Genomic DNA, 18301 nt, shown 5'->3' on the forward strand with positions numbered 1-18301 from the left:
GACCCACGATCTCCCTAGGGACGGGCCGGGGCGGGTTTGGGCCACGACCCACAGGTCGTGGGTCAGCCCATGGTTTTTTTTAAACTTTTTCTAATTTTTTGTTTTTAATTTCTAAACTATATTAACTTTGTATTAGTATCTATTAGATTATATTTAAATTATTTTTTATTTCACTCTTTATTTAAAATAATATATATACACACACATTGTACAATGATAAACATTACACAGAAAAACATCACAAATACAAAGATATACATAGTTCGGACTTCGAATAAAGACCTGCATCCACATAATATTAATAATTTTCCTTTAGTCTAAATTTAAATTAAAAATACAAGAGAAAAAATGTTAATTAAAAACTAAAAACTGAAAACTAATAATTAAAATTCGGGGTCGGATCGGGCTAGGCCGGGCCGGGTCGATGGTGGGTCGAGCTTATTTCTCTAGTCTCGGGCTTGGAGTTGGACCCAGCCCGACTCGTAACACGCGTATATCACGGTCCGGGTCATGACTTATGGGGTCAGCCCGCGGGTCGATCCGGTCTGCGCCCAACCCTGAAGTTATACATCTATTTAGAATGCCATGGGTGAAGCGATTGATTAATTAGTAGAGTTACTTATATTTCATAAGTTCATAACGTCCGACATAAACAGTCTATACTCTAAATTACACTGCACTAAACAATACGTATATCTAGCATGAATCAATTTCATTTGATAAAATCTACACACTAAAAACTTTGCGCGATACACTGCCTTTTGTTTATAGTGTAGTGGTAGGTTTGCTTGGTGATGGCTGCTTTATATTGGTTTTTTTTTCAGCATTCTTTTTGTAGTTTTTATTTTTTTAGTGATCTATGGTAGGTTAGGAAACTCTGTAGCTGTTATCTGGAGGGTGACGACTAGGGTCCGCTCCCCTCTGATATCATCTTCTTCGGTTTCTATCGTCACCTTTTTGTGGCTTAGCCAGTGTTTGATTTTGTATATCCTAGACTCTTTTTCTATAGCAATATATTTTTAAACAGGATATCTCACCCTGTTTTCTGCTTTAAAAAAAATTCATTTGATAAAATTTGTCAAAACTGATTGAACCAAATGTACGCCCACCTCCTAGCGTCATATATATTCTTTTTTATATATGATGATTTGTTGTTGTTCTTTCTCACGATCCTATCTTTTCTTTCCACAACTCTATTCAATTTTTCAGCATTTGAATTAAAAATAATAATAATTGAAAGTGAAGAACAAATTATCTCAACTCTAAACGAATTTTCCATTTCCCCAGTGTATTTTTTTTTGGGCTTGTAGATTCCTTATCCCTCGGCCCATAGTTCATTGAGAGGGTGCAGCGCATCTCTCCAATCATCATTTTCTTGATTAATGCGTAGTTTTCCATAATAAATCCCTTTTATTGAATAATCACTTCACAGCGCAACCAGCAGCTCTTCCTCTCTGAGTCTCAGGTTAGATCCCGAAATAGTCCCCGACAACAAGCCCCTCTGCATCCTCGTTCTTGTCGTGAATCGCCGCGTCTCTATATCTTGAAAACCCTAGTTTTTCTTTCACCTCGATCCTCTCTTTTCCCTGGGTTAGGGTTTCGATCGATGCAGTTCCGAGGGTGGCGGAGGCGGTCGGCGCGGCCAAGCAAGAGGAGAGGCGGGGGAGAGGGAAGCAGGCGGCGGCGGCGGGGCGTGGCACAGATTGCGCGAAGGCGGGAGAGTGAGGATGCGATAGAGGCTGGAGTTGCTAGCTGATCGAGGACGAGGGGTAGTACATTTGGGGCGGAGGTTTGAGGCGCGGGGAGGAGGCGGCACGCGCGTACGAAGAAGAACTGCGGTGCCGCGGCGGAGGCCCCGAGAACGGGAATTAGCTGCTGGTGTTTGATGCGATCGATGGAGCGGAGCGCAGCAGAGGAGGAGGCTGGTGCTGATTGGTGCTTTCTGAGATTGGGGTTGCTAAAATTTTAGGTTAGGGTTTTTTAGGGGGTTTTTTTCCCGGCGCGTAGCTGCGAGTGATGAAGTATGAGGCATGCTGGTGGTGGTGATGGTCCGATCGCGAAGACAGCGCGGGGCGAGGAGGGAGGAGGAGCGTGAGATCGTGTTAGGGTTTGAGCGGCGGAGGAGGCGGACAGCGAGCGAAGGATGATCGGCGGCTGAGCGCGATGGCGGATCGCAGGCGGCGAATGGCCTGTAGGAGGCCATTGAGGAAGAGATCGAAACCCTAAACCCAGCGGCAAAAGAGAGGATCGAGGTGAAAGAAAAAACTAGGGTTTTCACAGATATAGAGGACGCTCGGCGATTCGCGACCTAAGAACGAGGATGCCAGTAGGGCTTGGTTGGTCGGGGACTATTTCGCGCGATCTAACCTGAGACTCAGAGCAGAGAGCCGAAGAGCTGCCTGCGTTGCGCTGGTGAAGTGATTATTCAATAAAGCCGGATTTATATGGAAAACTACGGCATTTAATCAGAAAAATGATGAATTGGAGAAGATGCGCTGCCACCCTCTCAGATGAACTTGGGTCGAGGGATTAAGGAATCTACAAGCCCAAAAAAAATACACTGCCGGGAAATGGAAAAATCGTTTACGAGCTGAGATAATTTGTTCTTCACTTTCAATTATTATTATTTTTAATTCAAATGCTGAAAATGAATAGAGTTGTGGAAAAGAAAAAGAATAGGCATCGTGAGAAAGAACAACAACAAAATCATCATATATTAAAAAAGCAATATATATGACGCTAAGGACGCTAGGTGGCGTACATGTTGGTTCAATCAGTTTTTGACACAATTTTATCAATGAATTTTTTTTTACAAGCAGGAACAACAGGGCTGAGATATTCCTGTTTAAAATATATTGCCTATAGACAAAAAGTCTAGGCCTATATACAAAATCAAACACTGGCTACAAGCCACAAAAATGGTTGAACGATAGAAACGAAGGCAAGATGCATATCAGAGGGAGCCGGACCCTAGTCGCTTCACCCTCCAGAATAACGCTACAGAGTTTCCTAACCTACCATAGCATCACTAAAAAATAAAAAACTACAAAAAGAATGCTGAAAAAAAAAACCAATATAAAAGCAGCCATCACCAAGCAAACCTGACCACTACACTATAAACAAAAGGCAGCTGCTATCGCCGCAAAGCTTTTTAGCTTTGTAGATTTTATCAATTATGAAATGATTCATGCTAGCATATTACCGTATTGTTTAGTGCAGTGTAATTTAGGCTAAAGTATAGACTTGGTTATGTCAGCGACGTTAATGAACTTATGAAATATAAGTAACCTACTAATTAATCAATCGCATTCACCCGATGGCCCATTCCTAAATTAGATGTATAAACTTCAGCGGTTGGGCGCCAACCGCCGATCGACCCGCGCGGCCTGACTCGGTCCTCAGCCGCCATAAGTCATGACCCGGACCGTGGATATACGCCGGTGTACGAGTCGCGGCTGTAGGTCCAACTCCACGCCCGAAGGACTAGAGAAAATAAGCTCGAACCCACCATCGACCCGGCCCGGCCTAGCCCGAATCCGACCCCGAATTTTAATTATTAGTTTCAGTTTTAGTTTTATAATTAACATTTTTCTTCTTGTATTGTTTAATTTAAATTTAGACTAAAGCGAAAATTATTAATATATGTGATGCAGGTACTTTATTCGAAGTCCGAACTATGTATATCTTTGTATTTGTGATGTTTTCTCGCGTGAGCTGCTGTAATGTTTATCATTGTACAATGTGTGTGTATATATATTATTTTAAATAAGATGCTCGCAGCAGTTGAAATAAAAATAATTAAACTATAATCTAATAATTACTGAATACAAAGTCTAATATGAGTTAGAAATTAAAAACAAAAAAAATTAGAAAAAGTTTAAAAAAAACCTGATTGGGGCTGACCCACGACCTGGGGTCGTGGCCCAAACCCGCCCCGGCCGACCCTTAGGGAGATCGTGGCTCGGGTCGGGTCTAATTCCCAGATCCGGGAGGATCAGAGAAATAGGTCCGGCCCACTTCTTAGACCCGAGAGGGCCCGGGTTCGGCGACCCGCGCCCCCAGCCCCATGATCCGGCGGGCCCACCTCACCAGCCGAACCGGCCCGGCCCACATCTCCACCCTTATATAACTTGATTTCCAATTTGTAAAATGAACTGGATACCAGGTTTTATCCACAAGTAGTTTGCAACACAAATTGTTGCGTTCATAAGTTTCAACTTTAAAAATTTGCTGCCACACTCTAAATTTTCAAGCTGTGGACGCAGTCCTTACCCCACATTCTTAACACATTAGCGGTGTTGCATCAACATTCTTTGCTACAACTATATCCAACCAAACACTCATAGATGCAGATAGGAATAACATTAATGTTCCAACCATATCAATCAAATCAAATTTCATGATGTTGCAACTACATTTGTTAGTTCCAAACATGTCACTAGTTAAAACACCGACCGTATAGTGAAGTTAAAAAATTACAATTTTGCACCCTCCACTTTCAGACAACCAACCCTGAAGAAATCTAATCTAATATAATACGGTTAACATTAGGAACTTTCTAGCTTAAGAGAAAAATAAATAAACATAATGATTTTATTTCTAATGACACTCAAGAAAATGTATGGAGGCAAATGCTGAGCCCTAGCACTATTAGGAAGCATCAATAACACCTCAAAAACGCGAGAATGATGCCACCTTCACCTTTGAGAATGAGATCGAGATCATAGTGTTTCTAATATCTCCTAATTAAATAGCATCTTAGGCCTTTGATTTATCAATCAAAGGCCCAAGGTCCTCTATATCTGTGAAAACCCTAGTTTTTTCTTTCACCTCGATCCTCTCTTTTGCCGCTGGGTTTAGGGTTTCGATCTCTTCCTCAATGGCCTCCTACAGGCCATTCGCCGCCTGCGATCCGCCATCGCGCTCAGCCGCCGATCATCCTTCGCTCGCTGTCCGCCTCCTCCGCCGCTCAAACCCTAACACGATCTCACGCTCCTCCTTCCTCCTCGCCCCGCGCGTGTCTTCGCGATCGGACCATCACCACGCACCAGCAGCCTATAGCTTCATCACTCGAGCTACGCGCCGGAAAAAACCCCCTTAAAAAACCCGTAACCTAAATTTTAGCAACCCCAATCTCAGAAAGCTACCATATCAGCACAGCCTCCTCCTCTGCTGCCTCCGCTCCATCGATCGCCATCAAACACCAGCAGCTAATTCCCGTTTCGGGGCTCCTCCGCCGCGGCACGCCAGTTCTTCTTCGTACGCGCGTGCCCGCCTCCTCGCCCCCGCCTGCAAACCTCCCGCCCCAAATGTAACTTAACCCCTCGTCCTCTCAGCTACAACTCCAGCCTCTATCGCATCCTCCTCTCCCGCCTCGCGCAATCTGTGCCGCCCACCGCCGCCGCCGCCTGCTTCCCGCTCCCCCGCCCCTCCTCCTTGCTTGGCCGCGCCGACCGCCTCCGCCACCCTCGGAACTGCATCGAAAAGATAGTTCTTTGCCACCTAAACAGCCGCAGAAGAGGGCGGAGACCGAGGAAGAGAGGAGGGCAAGGAAGAAGAGGGAGTACGAGAAGCAGAGGGCAGAGGAGAGGAGGCAGCATATGCTGAAACAGTCACAGGCGAGCGTGCTGCAGAGGACCAAGGAGGCTGTGGGTTCGAGAGGATCAGGTCATAGTAAGCACCATCACGGATCGGCCTCCGGTTCGAAGATGATGGACAGGAGGTCGACACCATTGTTGAGCGGGGATAGGATTGAGAATCGGCTCAAGAAGCCTACGACATTCCTTTGCAGGATGAAGTGAGTTGATAGGATATGAATTGATCGTTAGCTATTGAGTTTTTGTGTTTAGGGTATTTTTGCTTGCTTGACTATCTTCAAATTTGATCTTCTGAGTATCAATTATTTTATCTGCCTTTAATGATTTTTTAATTAGTTAGCAAGAGTATATTATGGGTTTTTAAAATGTCAATGCTTGACATTTGATTGTAAAAATGTGGAATAGTAAAACCCTCTATTAGATTATAGTCTCATGTATCATTTGAGTTCAACGTGACTAGTGTTTATCTCGTTGTTAGTTGAGTGTTTACTGATTTTAATGACTCAACACCAATTATCTACTAGTTGATATAAAGGATACTTGTTATGAGCTGACACTTCATTTTTGCAAAATGAGTCACTGAGAAATAAGAGTGATGAGGCCCACATACTCCAATGTTACTCAACTGGAGCCTTACCATTAGCATATCTCTTTGTACCTTATTTGGCAAAATGGGTTACCACCTCATACCCAATTTTTTCCCCATATGGAATTGTAGATTTTAGTCAACTCATTTGGCAAACGAGCTACCAATAAATAGAGTGGCGAGATCCACCTCTTTCTTCTTGATTACTGGGATATGGGAGACAAAATAACAACTCATTTTGCAAAATGAGTTGCCAAGAGACAGAAGTGCTGACGCCACCTACTCCTTTAGCATGTTCTTTGGTAGCTCATTCAGTAACTTCAACTTACCGTATTGTACCTAATTTTTCCATAGAGGGATAAAATGTATTATGTATATGTGCGGATAGCTCATTTAGCAAAATGAGCTGCTTAAATATTTTGCTATATTATGGTTTTCTTATTTACTTATTGTTTCATATGAATCAAATGGCGACCTGTTTCTTTTATAAATGCAGGTTTCGGAATGAGTTGCCAGATCCAACAGCACAACCGAAATTGTTGCCTGTATTGACTGATAAAGATCGGTACGTAGACTGCTTTCTGCATTTCTTTCTGGTTAAACAGCTTCTTATTTATTTACTATTATTTATTTATTTATATATTTTGAGCCTACATTATTTGCCAGCAACTTTACTTATCTTAATTTATTTCTAAGGTAATACGTTAACTGTCTATTGTTTTGTTGTTAATGCTTGTTCTTCAATTTTCATGGCCATATTGGATCTTAGCTTGACCATGTAGGCTGATTTAACTATGGCGTATAATTTCACTAAGCAGTAAAGTACCTATACTCCTGTAATTAAGATAACTCTTTCCTATGCCTTCCAGTAGATGATATGCAAGTTGTTGAGTTTCTTGACATTGTTGCTTACTGCATACCATCCCATGCATTATGTCATCATCATCTTTTAAGCATCACCCATATCATTAAATTCTATACATAAATATCCCTTTTTTTTAAAGTTTGAGTCTACTTTAGTTTGTTTTGAAATAAGAAATCAGCTAGAGATGCTCTGATTTTGATACATTAATTTCTTTCTGAGTTGTCTCTTTCCTGCCAATTACTTGCTGCCAAAGTGGCATTAGTTTTCACATTTTTGTGCACAGAATCTGTTTGACTCTTTATACTAGCTTTCTAACAGTTTTTACTGCATTGCAGATATACTAGGTATACTATCACCTCACTGGAGAAAAATTACAAGCCCAAGCTTTTTGTTGAACCTGATATGGGGATACCTCTTGACTTACTTGATCTTAGTGTATACAAGTAAGATATCAAGACTTAAGAACAATTTTTTACCCTATTGTTGCACAATTCTTTTAGTTGCTCATCTTATCAATTTACTGTTGTCCAGAGCTCCTGAAGTTCCCCCACCCCTTGATCCAGAAGATGAAGCACTATTACATGATAGTGAGGTTGCAACCCCTATTAAACATGAAGGTATTCGAATAAAAGAGCGTCCTACGGATAAAGGCGTCTCATGGTTGGTGAAGACACAATATATCTCACCTCTTAGCACAGATTCAGCTAAACTGGTACCATAACTTGAATTTGTATTATGAATTGTCAATTTTACTATTATAGAAGAGTATCTTGTAATTCATTGTTTCTCTAAGTCATCTGTTTGTTGGCAATATCAGTCCTTGACAGAAAAGCAAGCGAAAGAAATGCGGGAAGCTAGGGAAGGGCGGAATTTCTCATTGGAAAATCTTAACAGCAGGTAGGCTGATACTCCACTCTGCTTATATGTGATCGGTGACTTCTTTGACACTTGAGATTTAGATGTTTATCCTTAGTACTGAATATACTTCTCTATACATCAGAGAAAAACAAATACAAGCAATTGAGGAGTCCTTCAAGGCTGCCAAATTACCACCGGTCCATCAGACCAATCCATCATTAAAACCTGTGGAGGTTCTTCCCCTGTTGCCTGATCTTGATCGGTATGCAAACTTCATTACAGTTTATATTGGAATTGGGATACTTCCTTTTTTTATATTCTGCCTGTGAATTGAATGCATATCTATCTGCTTGCTTCTGCATGCATTTACTCTGTATTTTATTTCTGATCTTTTATGTTTTTTAATTAAGATCAGTAACAGTAAACAAGGCTTTGTTGGTGCGAGTAGTTTGTCTGCATTTCCTGATGAGTAAAGTTGCCAAATTGGATCATTTTCTTTCATTATACATTCTTGGTATTTTCTTTAGTGCTTTATTTATGATATGTTGATACTTCAATTATCAGACATCCAAACAATTTTGGTTCCCTTTGACTGTAAGCTGATCAAGAGAACTTTTCTCTGTCACTGAATATGAGAAATATATACCATGTTCTTGTTTCAGGTTTAAAACTTATAAATTTTTTATGACTACTCATTATGGCATCATATTTAAGTATGCTTCTCTTTGCAGGCTACTGTTTATGTGTGTGTGTGTGTGTGAGCGCGCGCGCGTGTGTGTGTGTATATGAGATATGAGTCAAGCTATCATATTTAGTACTATATTTTTTCCCTCTCTCACCCCGTTATGCTTCTTTATAGTTGCAGAACAGATTATCAATCTTTTAGAACAACCATTTCTATGATCTTTTAAGTGATGGATTGCATAGTTCCTGTATTTTGTCAATGCAGATTGTCTTGTCAATGTTGTCAAATGATTAGGAGCACCAACCAAGTAGAATTAATAGATATATCTTTTGATTGTAATATTGTATATTTTCTCGTCAAACTTCTACATCGTTGAGGGATGAGTTACGTAACCTTCAAATTCTTTAATTGCTATTAAATTCAACTCAGTGTCAATGAAATTCGGACCAATTGTTTATGATTTTTTTTACCCACTTCTTTATTCAAGTCTTATGACCCTGTTCTGTTTCTTTATTAGGTATGACGATCGATTTGTCATGGTAGGATTTGACAGTGATCCTACGGCTGATTCTGAAGCATACAGTAAACTAGACAGATCCACTCGGGACGAAGTGGAATCACTGGTAAAGAATGTTTCTTTTTGGCTATTAGGTCAATGTTAAGTTTGTTCTGTGTATTAACATTAGTACAGGCTTGAATATTCGTGCTATTAGTGCAAACTATGTTTAGTGCCGAATTAGTTGTAAGCTACAGCTTGGAAAATAAACTTGAACTCTCCTTATAGCAGTTGTGAGTCCTGTGACTCCTGGAGTTCAACTGTTTACCGATCTTCATTTACCTCTGGAACTTTGATAATGTGATTATATTCCATAGTATTCAGTGTTTAGCATTATCGGAGTTTCTGCTAATCTAAGTTCTATTCCCATGCCGTGGTTTACCAACTGTTAAAATACAGTTATCGCACTACCACCTACCATGTCCGTTTATGTAGTCCAACATTTAGACGGGAAATTGAGTTTCTTTTTGGTCCTCATTTCAAATTTGCCTGTAAAATTTTTTCTGCTAGCTATACAGTTTTTGGGTTCCCACTTTTCTCATATTACTGCAATGTTATGTACATTATTGCAGGCTATCATGAAGAGTTTTGTCGTAAATGGTTCTGATCCTACAAAGCCAGAAAAGTTTTTATCGTACATGGTTCCTGCACCAGATGAGGTTCTTATATTGCTGTTTCCATAACTCTTGTTAATATTGCAATCTTCCTCCATAAACTGAATCTGGGTTGCTTGTTTCGCAGTTTGAATTATAAGTTTCTTGCAACTTTCTTATTTTATTTTTGTTGTTAACTTTAGTACTAATAAGCCTACATTTTATCAGGTAAAACTAAATATGTATATACTACCTTCAGATTTTAGCTCTCACAAGTCACAATTGCTCTGCGACAACTTCTGATACATGCTGTTCTTCTTTGATGCCATACTGATATCACTTGTTTCTTTTGGCAGCTAAACAAGGACATGTATGATGAAAGTGAAGATATGTCATACTCTTGGGTCAGAGAGTATCACTGGGATGTATGTTTCATTAATTTTGTTTTTAAGTGCATGGATAGGACCTTTCTTCCTTCAATGCATATTTATGGGTATCTAGAATCATTTATATGGAAGTGATACTCTGTACTTAAACTGCTCACCTTTTCAGGTGAGAGGTGATGATGCTGATGACCCCACAACATACCTTGTTAATTTTGGAGAAGAAGATGCACGATATTTGGTAATATTTAAATGGAATTCATGTATGCTGGTGGCAGGTAACATGTTGGTCTTACGTCATTGTACTTGTTGTTATGCAGCCACTTCCTACAAAGCTTGTATTACAAAAGAAGAAGGCCAAAGAAGGAAGGTCAGGGGATGAAGTTGAACATTATCCTGTGCCTTCAAGCGTGACTGTAAGGAAGAGACCAACTGTTGCTGTTGTCGAGCAGAAGGAATCTGCAGGAACATCATCTAATAATGTATGAGTAAACCTTTTGAAACCGGTTTCACTGCAATATGTGATGTGCACTGATGTGAAGAAACTTATGCTAGTACCTAATAATGGGCTACTTGACCAGAAACCCTAAACACAATTAACCTTATGCTGGTACCTTATAATGGGCTTCCTGCCTGAAACTTATTGCGAAATGTGCTATATTTTGTGTCCATATTTTCTGTAGACATTTATTATACAGCTAAAAGGGAACCTCAAGAGAGCATCCGTCTTGCGCCATATAAAGATGGAAATTTGCCTTTAAGATCAAGGTTATTACATGGAGTTGAGGAAGATATTCTCTAGAATCTGAACATGTTGTCTATAACATTCCCAACAGGAAGCATTGAATACTGTTGTACTTCTTTAGAAGTGTCACCAAGCATTTTCACTTTTCAACGCATTTTATAAAGTATGAAGAGAATTTTTTTGGTGAGGCTTGGGCATCATGCTGTCCTCATTAAATGCTTTATTACACTAGTCTGTGAACTTGGGTGTTCTTTTCTTACAGTTACCATACTCGGTCAAGGTTATATGTTATAGAAAATATGCTCACTGCATAGAAGCATAATGCATGCAACTAGTGGTTTACATTCAGTGAAATCATGTAGTTGATACACAATTTATAAAATCCAGGTCTGCTATTTGGACCAGCCAAAGATAGTTGAGTTTTATCCATCAAATCCTTTACCATACATAACGGTTAAAGGGTCAGTCTAATAAAGGATCTATGTAACCTTCTCATGACCATTAACTAATCCAAGCTGCAGGAACTTCCATATATATTGGGCTTTGCATTATCTATATAGTTAAACTATGCAAATTTTCATTTCTGCAATCATTTCCTTAAGTTGGGAATTCACCCAAAAAAAAGCTCATATCCAAACCTTAGGATGTGTTTGGCAATCATTCAAAACTAGGACAGGTTCAAACCTAGCCTAGTTTTGAAAGTTTTTTTGTTTGCTAAACAAGAGGACCAGATCTGGCCCTGTTTTCATTGGCCAAAATATGGCCTCTAAACCGGTTCAAAACTAGAGTTTTGTGTAGTTTGCCAAACGCACCCTAAGAATCTACTACCGGCACACTCTCCCTTTTCCTGGTCATTCACCTTCTGTTGCTCAACTTTGATTTCTCCTTTGTTGCCTTCTTGTCCTCTCCTTTTCTTTCATATTCTTAGACGGGCAACCTGACTACCGACTTTTGTGTAGTATTATGTACATCACAATATCTTACTATCCAAACTTATCTTCCACGGGGTACTAATTCCAAAAATCTTGTAGTTCAATATTTCTTCAGACCTTTTATGGCAAGAAAGTATGAGTAATGTTATGAGGTTTAGCACCTTAAGGTAGTAATAGACACATACATCTAATTCTCATTAAATTGTTTGAGGATGTGCTACCTACTCATCCATTGCGGAGTCAAGATTTGACTGTGATACAATGAACACTATGCCAGATACAATGAACACTATGCCAGACCTTACTCAAGCTCTTTTGATGCACCGTGCGCCATAAGACCAAGTCGTAGTATATAAATATGTCGATCTGTGATAGATGAATGAATCATTCTTATCACTTAAATTGCTTCAAAGTACATGTAAGGTGAATGAATGTGTCGTGGAATTTTAGCAAATACCTCGAGATTTTTTTTAACAATAAATTATATGCCAAGCTTAGTTCATGGGATGCACACTACAAAGGAACATCATTAGTTCATAATGCATAAATTTGTTACTTTGTGGAAGATTAGCTAACCATCCTCATCCCTTCAATGTTCATGTATGGTGCAACGAATGTCTTGTATGTTTTGTTACAAATACCTGTGGTGGCTTTGTAAAAATACATGTAAGCGAAGACTATGACCGGAACATGCATGAATTTAAATTCAGCTTATTAACTCTGTCCTTACATTTAAAAGTAATGCATGGTGATGTATTATAGATGTTGTACATGTTCATTGAAGTTGACATTAATTCGAGCTCATCGTGATAATTTACATGAATTCTAGGGTATCTGGAAAGATGTATTTAATCCTGTTAACACCATTTTTAAGTATCAAAGGAGAAGAGGGAAATTGAAAACTCACCATTCTTATCCCTAAGGGTTCATGTATGATACAATGAATGTCTTCTGGATCTTTTGCAAATACATCTAATGCTCGTAAGCCGAAGCTGTGATGCCAAATATGCACGAATTTAATGCATGGTGCAGCGAATGTGTTCTGGACATTCTACAAGTTCGTTGAATCAGACATTAATTCGAAGCTGTCATGATAATGTACATGAACCTATTGAACATCTAATGTGACTTGTTTACTCTAATTCTATTAACTCCATTGTCAAATATTCGAGGAGTGAAGTTAGGAAGTCTTGGATATGGTTTCGTCTAGATGCACAGATCTCGGAAGAATAATTTTCTTTAGGCATTCATTCTATATAAAGGTGGAAGGGGCTAATAAGTTCTATCTTTTGAGTGCACTTTTAGATTCAGCATTTTGCTATTGGATGTTCTTTTAATAGCGCACTCGATAAACATCCAAAATGTCAACAAAACGTGTTCCGCTTCTTAATGATGGAAGCAATTTAACATGAGAAACTGACTCTTCTAAAACGCTTAAACAAGCATGCTTATTATTTAGTGAACTTCCTGTGAGTTCTGCGAATCTTTTAAGTACTTTTTTGGCTTCATGCATGAATCTCAAAGAACATTAATTGCTTGCATTACTTTGTCTTTTTATGAAGATTAAGTGAACTATGATACAATGACTGACATGCGAAAATAGGAAACCTATTGACTGTCTTTGATCTCGTATTGTGCTTCTCTGTTCTTGGCTTTTGAGGTGTCATGTTACTGTGTGAATATCAGTATGCTTCCTTCTACCTGTTCCCTGCTTTCAGTGCTAGGATGAGTTAGTCTCTCAGGTTTAATGTATGCTACATATTAAATTATTAATGCATTTGGTCAGGAAAATCTTGACTAAGAGCTTTCTTTATATTTTATAACAGGGCACAGGAGATGTCACCGGTTTAAAGCATGATAGATCTTTCAGGGATTATGAATCTGGAACACGGCATAAAATCCCTCGAATGGACAGCATGGATCAATTCAGTGGAGAGGAAGACATGTCAGACTGATTCTTAATATCCCATTGGACTCTGGATGCTGGGAGTCTTTAAGTCTTACACTGATATACAGTATTGGATTTGCTCTTTGTGGAGCAGATGAGTCAGTTTGCAGAGATGAGCATCTCCGAGATGGTGGGGTTCGGTATTTTTAGCTCAAGGTAGCAGCTTTTATCCAACTTATATGCTCCAGTCTCAGGGCACCCCTTATTTACTGATGATTGGCTTACACAGACAATTGGAAACTAGAAATTTTACCACTAAATATATAAAACTGTATCATTATAGCATTAAGTCTTTGCATTATAATAATGCATGTTTATTTGTGTTAGTATTGGTTTCATGCAAGTGTGAGTTGAGTTCATTCGGTCTTTTGCCTGTATCTCATTCCTAGCTTGTTTCTCATGAGACTGAGTCATGACAATTTCCGAAATTTCTGTCTTTAAACGTGTCTAAAGTTTTAATATTGTTATAGCAGGCAATTATTTATACAATACATATTTCTGATCAATTGCCCTTATGTAAAAATTACTTGTAGAGATTGAGTTGACAAAGAGTATTTAGGTCTGTCCCACAACATGTCCTTTTAATGCTCTCTAAATGCATAATGAATGGGATCTTTATCGATACTATCTCCCTTATTCCAATTGCAGATCATATATTTAAACTAAGGATGAGGACTTCTTGCAGAAACAGAAGATCGCAAATATGAACGATGCAGTTCATAATATATTTATGCATGTCTAAGGTGTGGTTTTGGTGCTTTTCTCACACAGCAAATCAGAATGTTATAGGTTTGTCACCTTAAGGGAGGAAAACCCTTTAGTAGACTGAGTAAACATGCCAATAAGCTCTCAATCTTTAAACATTGCCACATTAGAGTCGGCAAGATTCCAGAAGAATTTATTACTTACTCGGTCATGTCAGAAGAAACATGTTTCTCTGATGTAAGTTTTGCATAGAAGGGTCTAACCTGGGGAAATTTTTGTATATATGTACTTAATATTATCAAGAGTGGGAAAGCATGTTTAGAATAGTTGAACCAAGAAACTTTAAAAGTATGCCACTTTCAACCATATCAACTCAATTTCATCAACTAATTGAAGTGGATATCAACATTAGTATTTCAGGTGAACTCCATTTTCTCGCCATTGACTGATACATTTCCGTATGTGCTGATGCATCCGTTTTGCACCATGTATCACAGGCTAATACTAGAAGCACCCTTCTGATTTTGGTTTGGTAGAACATTCAGTGTTCTTTTCATTTTAACTGATGTTTGTGTGAGGGCTGTTCATCTGACATTGTTGTGATGCTTCTTAAATATTTTGTGCCTTCATGTTGAAGTATTATGTTCCTCAACTAACATAGTGAGTGTAAAGACATTGTCTACCTGCATTTCTTGAATAATTTCCCCAAATTAAAGAGTATGTTTCACGCTTGAGATGTGCTAATAAAATAGAATTTAGTTGCTTTTGCTCACTGAGAACAATATGTAGTTATTCATCAATTGTTTGATAACTATTCAATAGGGGCAGAAACTTCTTTGTGACATGACTCGTATCTAAAGAGCTTTGCACTTAGAAATGCATTTGTAATTGGCAAAATTGAATTTAAGTCGTGTTTAATTGGCAAAATTTTAGTTATGTTTTTGAACGTGTTTTTTGTTACCTACGTGCAGCCAGCCACAAATTATATCAGAATTTTGAGACTATTGTTTTTTTGCACCATAATCAAACTCATTGGAAAGATATATTATTCTTTCATTTATATTTTTGGAGTAAACTCTCTGATTGAGGACACTGCATTGGAGAGTTGCTGAAAATTGTTTGCTGTTTTTTTATGATACTTGCTTCCTATATCTAGTTATTTGCACTTTGAGCTAGCATCTAGATGAGGATTTTAGGCTTTTCCCTCTCAGTAAAGAAGATTTGACCTGTTAGGTTGAGTCTCCCTTTGCCCTAGTTCCTGTGAATCTGAGGACATGGGTGATGGTGCCGCCGGCAGTGTTATTATATGAAAGTCACTTAAAAACACGACTGCATGTGATTATATAAGGTGCGTAACTGGATCATCACTTTGAATCTCTGTAACATATTTCCTTTTAATATTGCAAATCTATATGTAACTTTTGGATGGTTCAATTTTTTGGCATACAATGAGGGGAAATGGTTGAACAAAACTGAGACCTGTTTCCATCACTCCTTTAAAAATGGCTACACAAACCACTAAAGTGATGAGACTTGAATGAATACTACTAGAACTTTAAACATGGTTCAGAATGAAGAACTTAGCATCAACATGGTGTTTCTTTGTTACAGTGTTCTAGGTGGGCAATAATTTTGATATCTTCATGGTATACTAGAATCAGACCTGATGGCTGTGGCTTTGTGCATCAGGTCTGATGGCTGTGGCTTTATGTATCTTCATGGTATATTTGCAGTAGGCCTGATGGCCTGATTTTGATATCTTCATGATGTATTAATGTTAGTCCTGATGATGCTGTGGCTTTATGCATCTTAAGGATAATGGTTTTGATATATTCATGGTATACTGTCATTAGGCCTGATTGCTGTAGCTTTTTGTATCTTCATGGTATATTAGCATTACTTCTGATATCCTGATTTTGGTATCATCATGGTGTATTAGGTATGAGGCCTGATGGCTGTGGCTTTATGTATCTTAAGGAGAATGATTTTGATATATTCATGGTATACTAGCTGTAGGCCTGATGGCTGTGGCTTTATGTATGTTAAGGAGCGCATGACGACCATTTTCCCTTTTTTTTCCTCTATAAACATAGTAAACAATGTAATGGTTTCTTTTGATCTTTTGATCTAGATCCAGTATTTTAAGATGTCATACACAGAATAATCCCGAGTACATGATGAGTGCAAATGGCTATCTTCTTTTTCCAACTCATGCAATGAGCAATGGTGTAAAAAACAATGCCTTTATTTTTTATCGTGTCAATCCAATTTTGAAAAACATATGATTTTCCTTATCTGTGGTTGACAATTTTTTTTCTGTGTTTATGATATAGGGAGAATCTAGAGTCATGTTATACTTTGGATAAGTTCTTATGCAGAGGATGCAGGAGGCATATTGAGTTTGCATGTAAAATGAAACTTGTAAAACAGCTGTAGTGGCAGAAGAAGGTTACGAAGTATTGTATATTTAACTGATCTAGCTCCAGAAATGTCTTTAAACACACAATAATTTTCTATCTAGATTCAGGCTATTGAAGCGCAAGAATTCTTTCTGAAGGTTTTGCTGGAGTATGATGCTGTTATGATCTCACTGCCAACTTGCAAGTCAAGAGGATTTTCTAGCTGTATATGGTAATTGCACATAGTTTGTGATGATGCATATTTTCTGTACGATTCAAATCAGTCACAAGATGAAGTTTTTCCTTTCTAGCCTGCACAAGAAATTGCATTCTCTACAGTAAATAAATGGCTATAAGTTATTTGCTTTGATTATTTGATTGGGTAGTTTATTCAATCATTACTTCTCAATTCTCTTGAAATTTTCTTTTCATGATCTAGTTAATGGCTACCTTTTTGTTTCCAGGAGTAGCATATAGGAGCTTATCCCTATGTCAGATCGTATGCTTGTGAATGATGTAAAGAGTCCTCGTGCTAGTTTTGCATCCCCATGACTTTCTGTTGTCGTAGTGGTTATGTTTTATCCTGATTTTCATTTGAAGAAACTGCAGGACGCAGGAAGCTGATCCGCTGCAATTTAAATGCCAAAATGATACTCCAGAAGTGATTTAAATGGTTCTGATTTGTTGGGATAATTATGTTGATTTATTGGGCAGCGTATTTGCTTGGTTTGATTCCTGATAGTTGACGCTATAGATTTTTCAAGTGGCAGGTTAAGACCTGAGTAAGTGTTGGAACTTTACTTTAACCTGTTATCGGGAAGTTCCAGCTGCTAAAAAAAAAAAACTCTGCTGTGCAATAAATCAAAGGCAGGAAAACAGTGGGGATGGCAGCTCATGCGTATGCTGGACCTTCGTCATTTGTTTTTTAGATGCAGAAAACCATTTAACGCTACAGTCAAGTACGATGCTTGGATTTTAACTAATCTTCTGTACTACTGCCGACTGATCCAGAAGAGAGTATCATCGTTGTTATTTTTATAAGTTTCATTATTATTAACTTGTTTCGATTTGTTGCCAAATAATTTTGCGAAGACCAAAATTTATAATTTTACAAGTTATAATTAACTATTGTTTGCTATTTCTAGTCATTTGACTTATTTGCAAATTATTTTACTGTAACCAAAATTCATGACTTAATGAATTATAATTTAGGACTTTTAGCTATTTTTAGTTGTTTTAACCCTCTTGCAAATAATTTTTTGGTGGTTGAAACGCACGACTTCTTAAGCTATAATTCATGATTTTTTTTGTCATTTTTAGTCATTTTAATCCGTTGGCAAATAAATTTGTTGAGGTAAAAATTTATGATTTTGTGATGTATAACCTATAGCTTGACTATTTTTAGGCGTTTTGATCTATTGACGGTGGTTAAAATTTAAGATTTCGTAG

General features: G+C 38.3%; 1 protein-coding gene across 6 annotated transcripts; it reads left to right on the forward strand.

Moving 5' to 3' along the window:
- Positions 5469–17225, forward strand: LOC109851291 (protein PAF1 homolog). Of its 6 annotated transcripts, none has more exons than XR_002249754.1 (14): positions 5469–5797; positions 6680–6748; positions 7384–7491; positions 7580–7760; positions 7866–7945; positions 8049–8168; positions 9109–9214; positions 9720–9806; positions 10097–10165; positions 10293–10364; positions 10444–10605; positions 13627–13904; positions 14397–14491; positions 16787–17225. XR_002249754.1 is itself a non-coding variant. In XM_020421352.1 (12 exons), the coding sequence occupies exons 1-12, from the start codon at positions 5601–5603 to the stop codon at positions 13753–13755; spliced, it is 1380 nt and encodes a 459-aa protein (XP_020276941.1). In that variant the 5' UTR covers positions 5469–5600; the 3' UTR covers positions 13756–14246. The 6 variants fall into 6 exon arrangements, 1 of the variants encoding a protein (XP_020276941.1); XR_002249753.1 differs by lacking the exon at positions 14397–14491 and adding an exon at positions 15687–15801; XR_002249756.1 differs by lacking the exon at positions 16787–17225 and adding an exon at positions 16393–16733.

The sequence above is a fragment of the Asparagus officinalis genome, chromosome 8 (assembly GCF_001876935.1).
Source record: "Asparagus officinalis chromosome 8, Aspof.V1, whole genome shotgun sequence".
Lineage (NCBI taxonomy): Eukaryota > Viridiplantae > Streptophyta > Magnoliopsida > Asparagales > Asparagaceae > Asparagus > Asparagus officinalis.

Coding starts and splice junctions, on each gene's coding strand:
- LOC109851291 (XM_020421352.1), top strand. CDS start 5,601: ATGCTGAAACAGTCACAGGCGAGCGTGCTGCAGAGGACCAAGGAGGCT. Junction 7,761..7,865: donor GCACAGATTCAGCTAAACTG/GTACCATAACTT, acceptor TGGCAATATCAG/TCCTTGACAGAAAAGCAAGC. Junction 8,169..9,108: donor CTGTTGCCTGATCTTGATCG/GTATGCAAACTT, acceptor TTTCTTTATTAG/GTATGACGATCGATTTGTCA.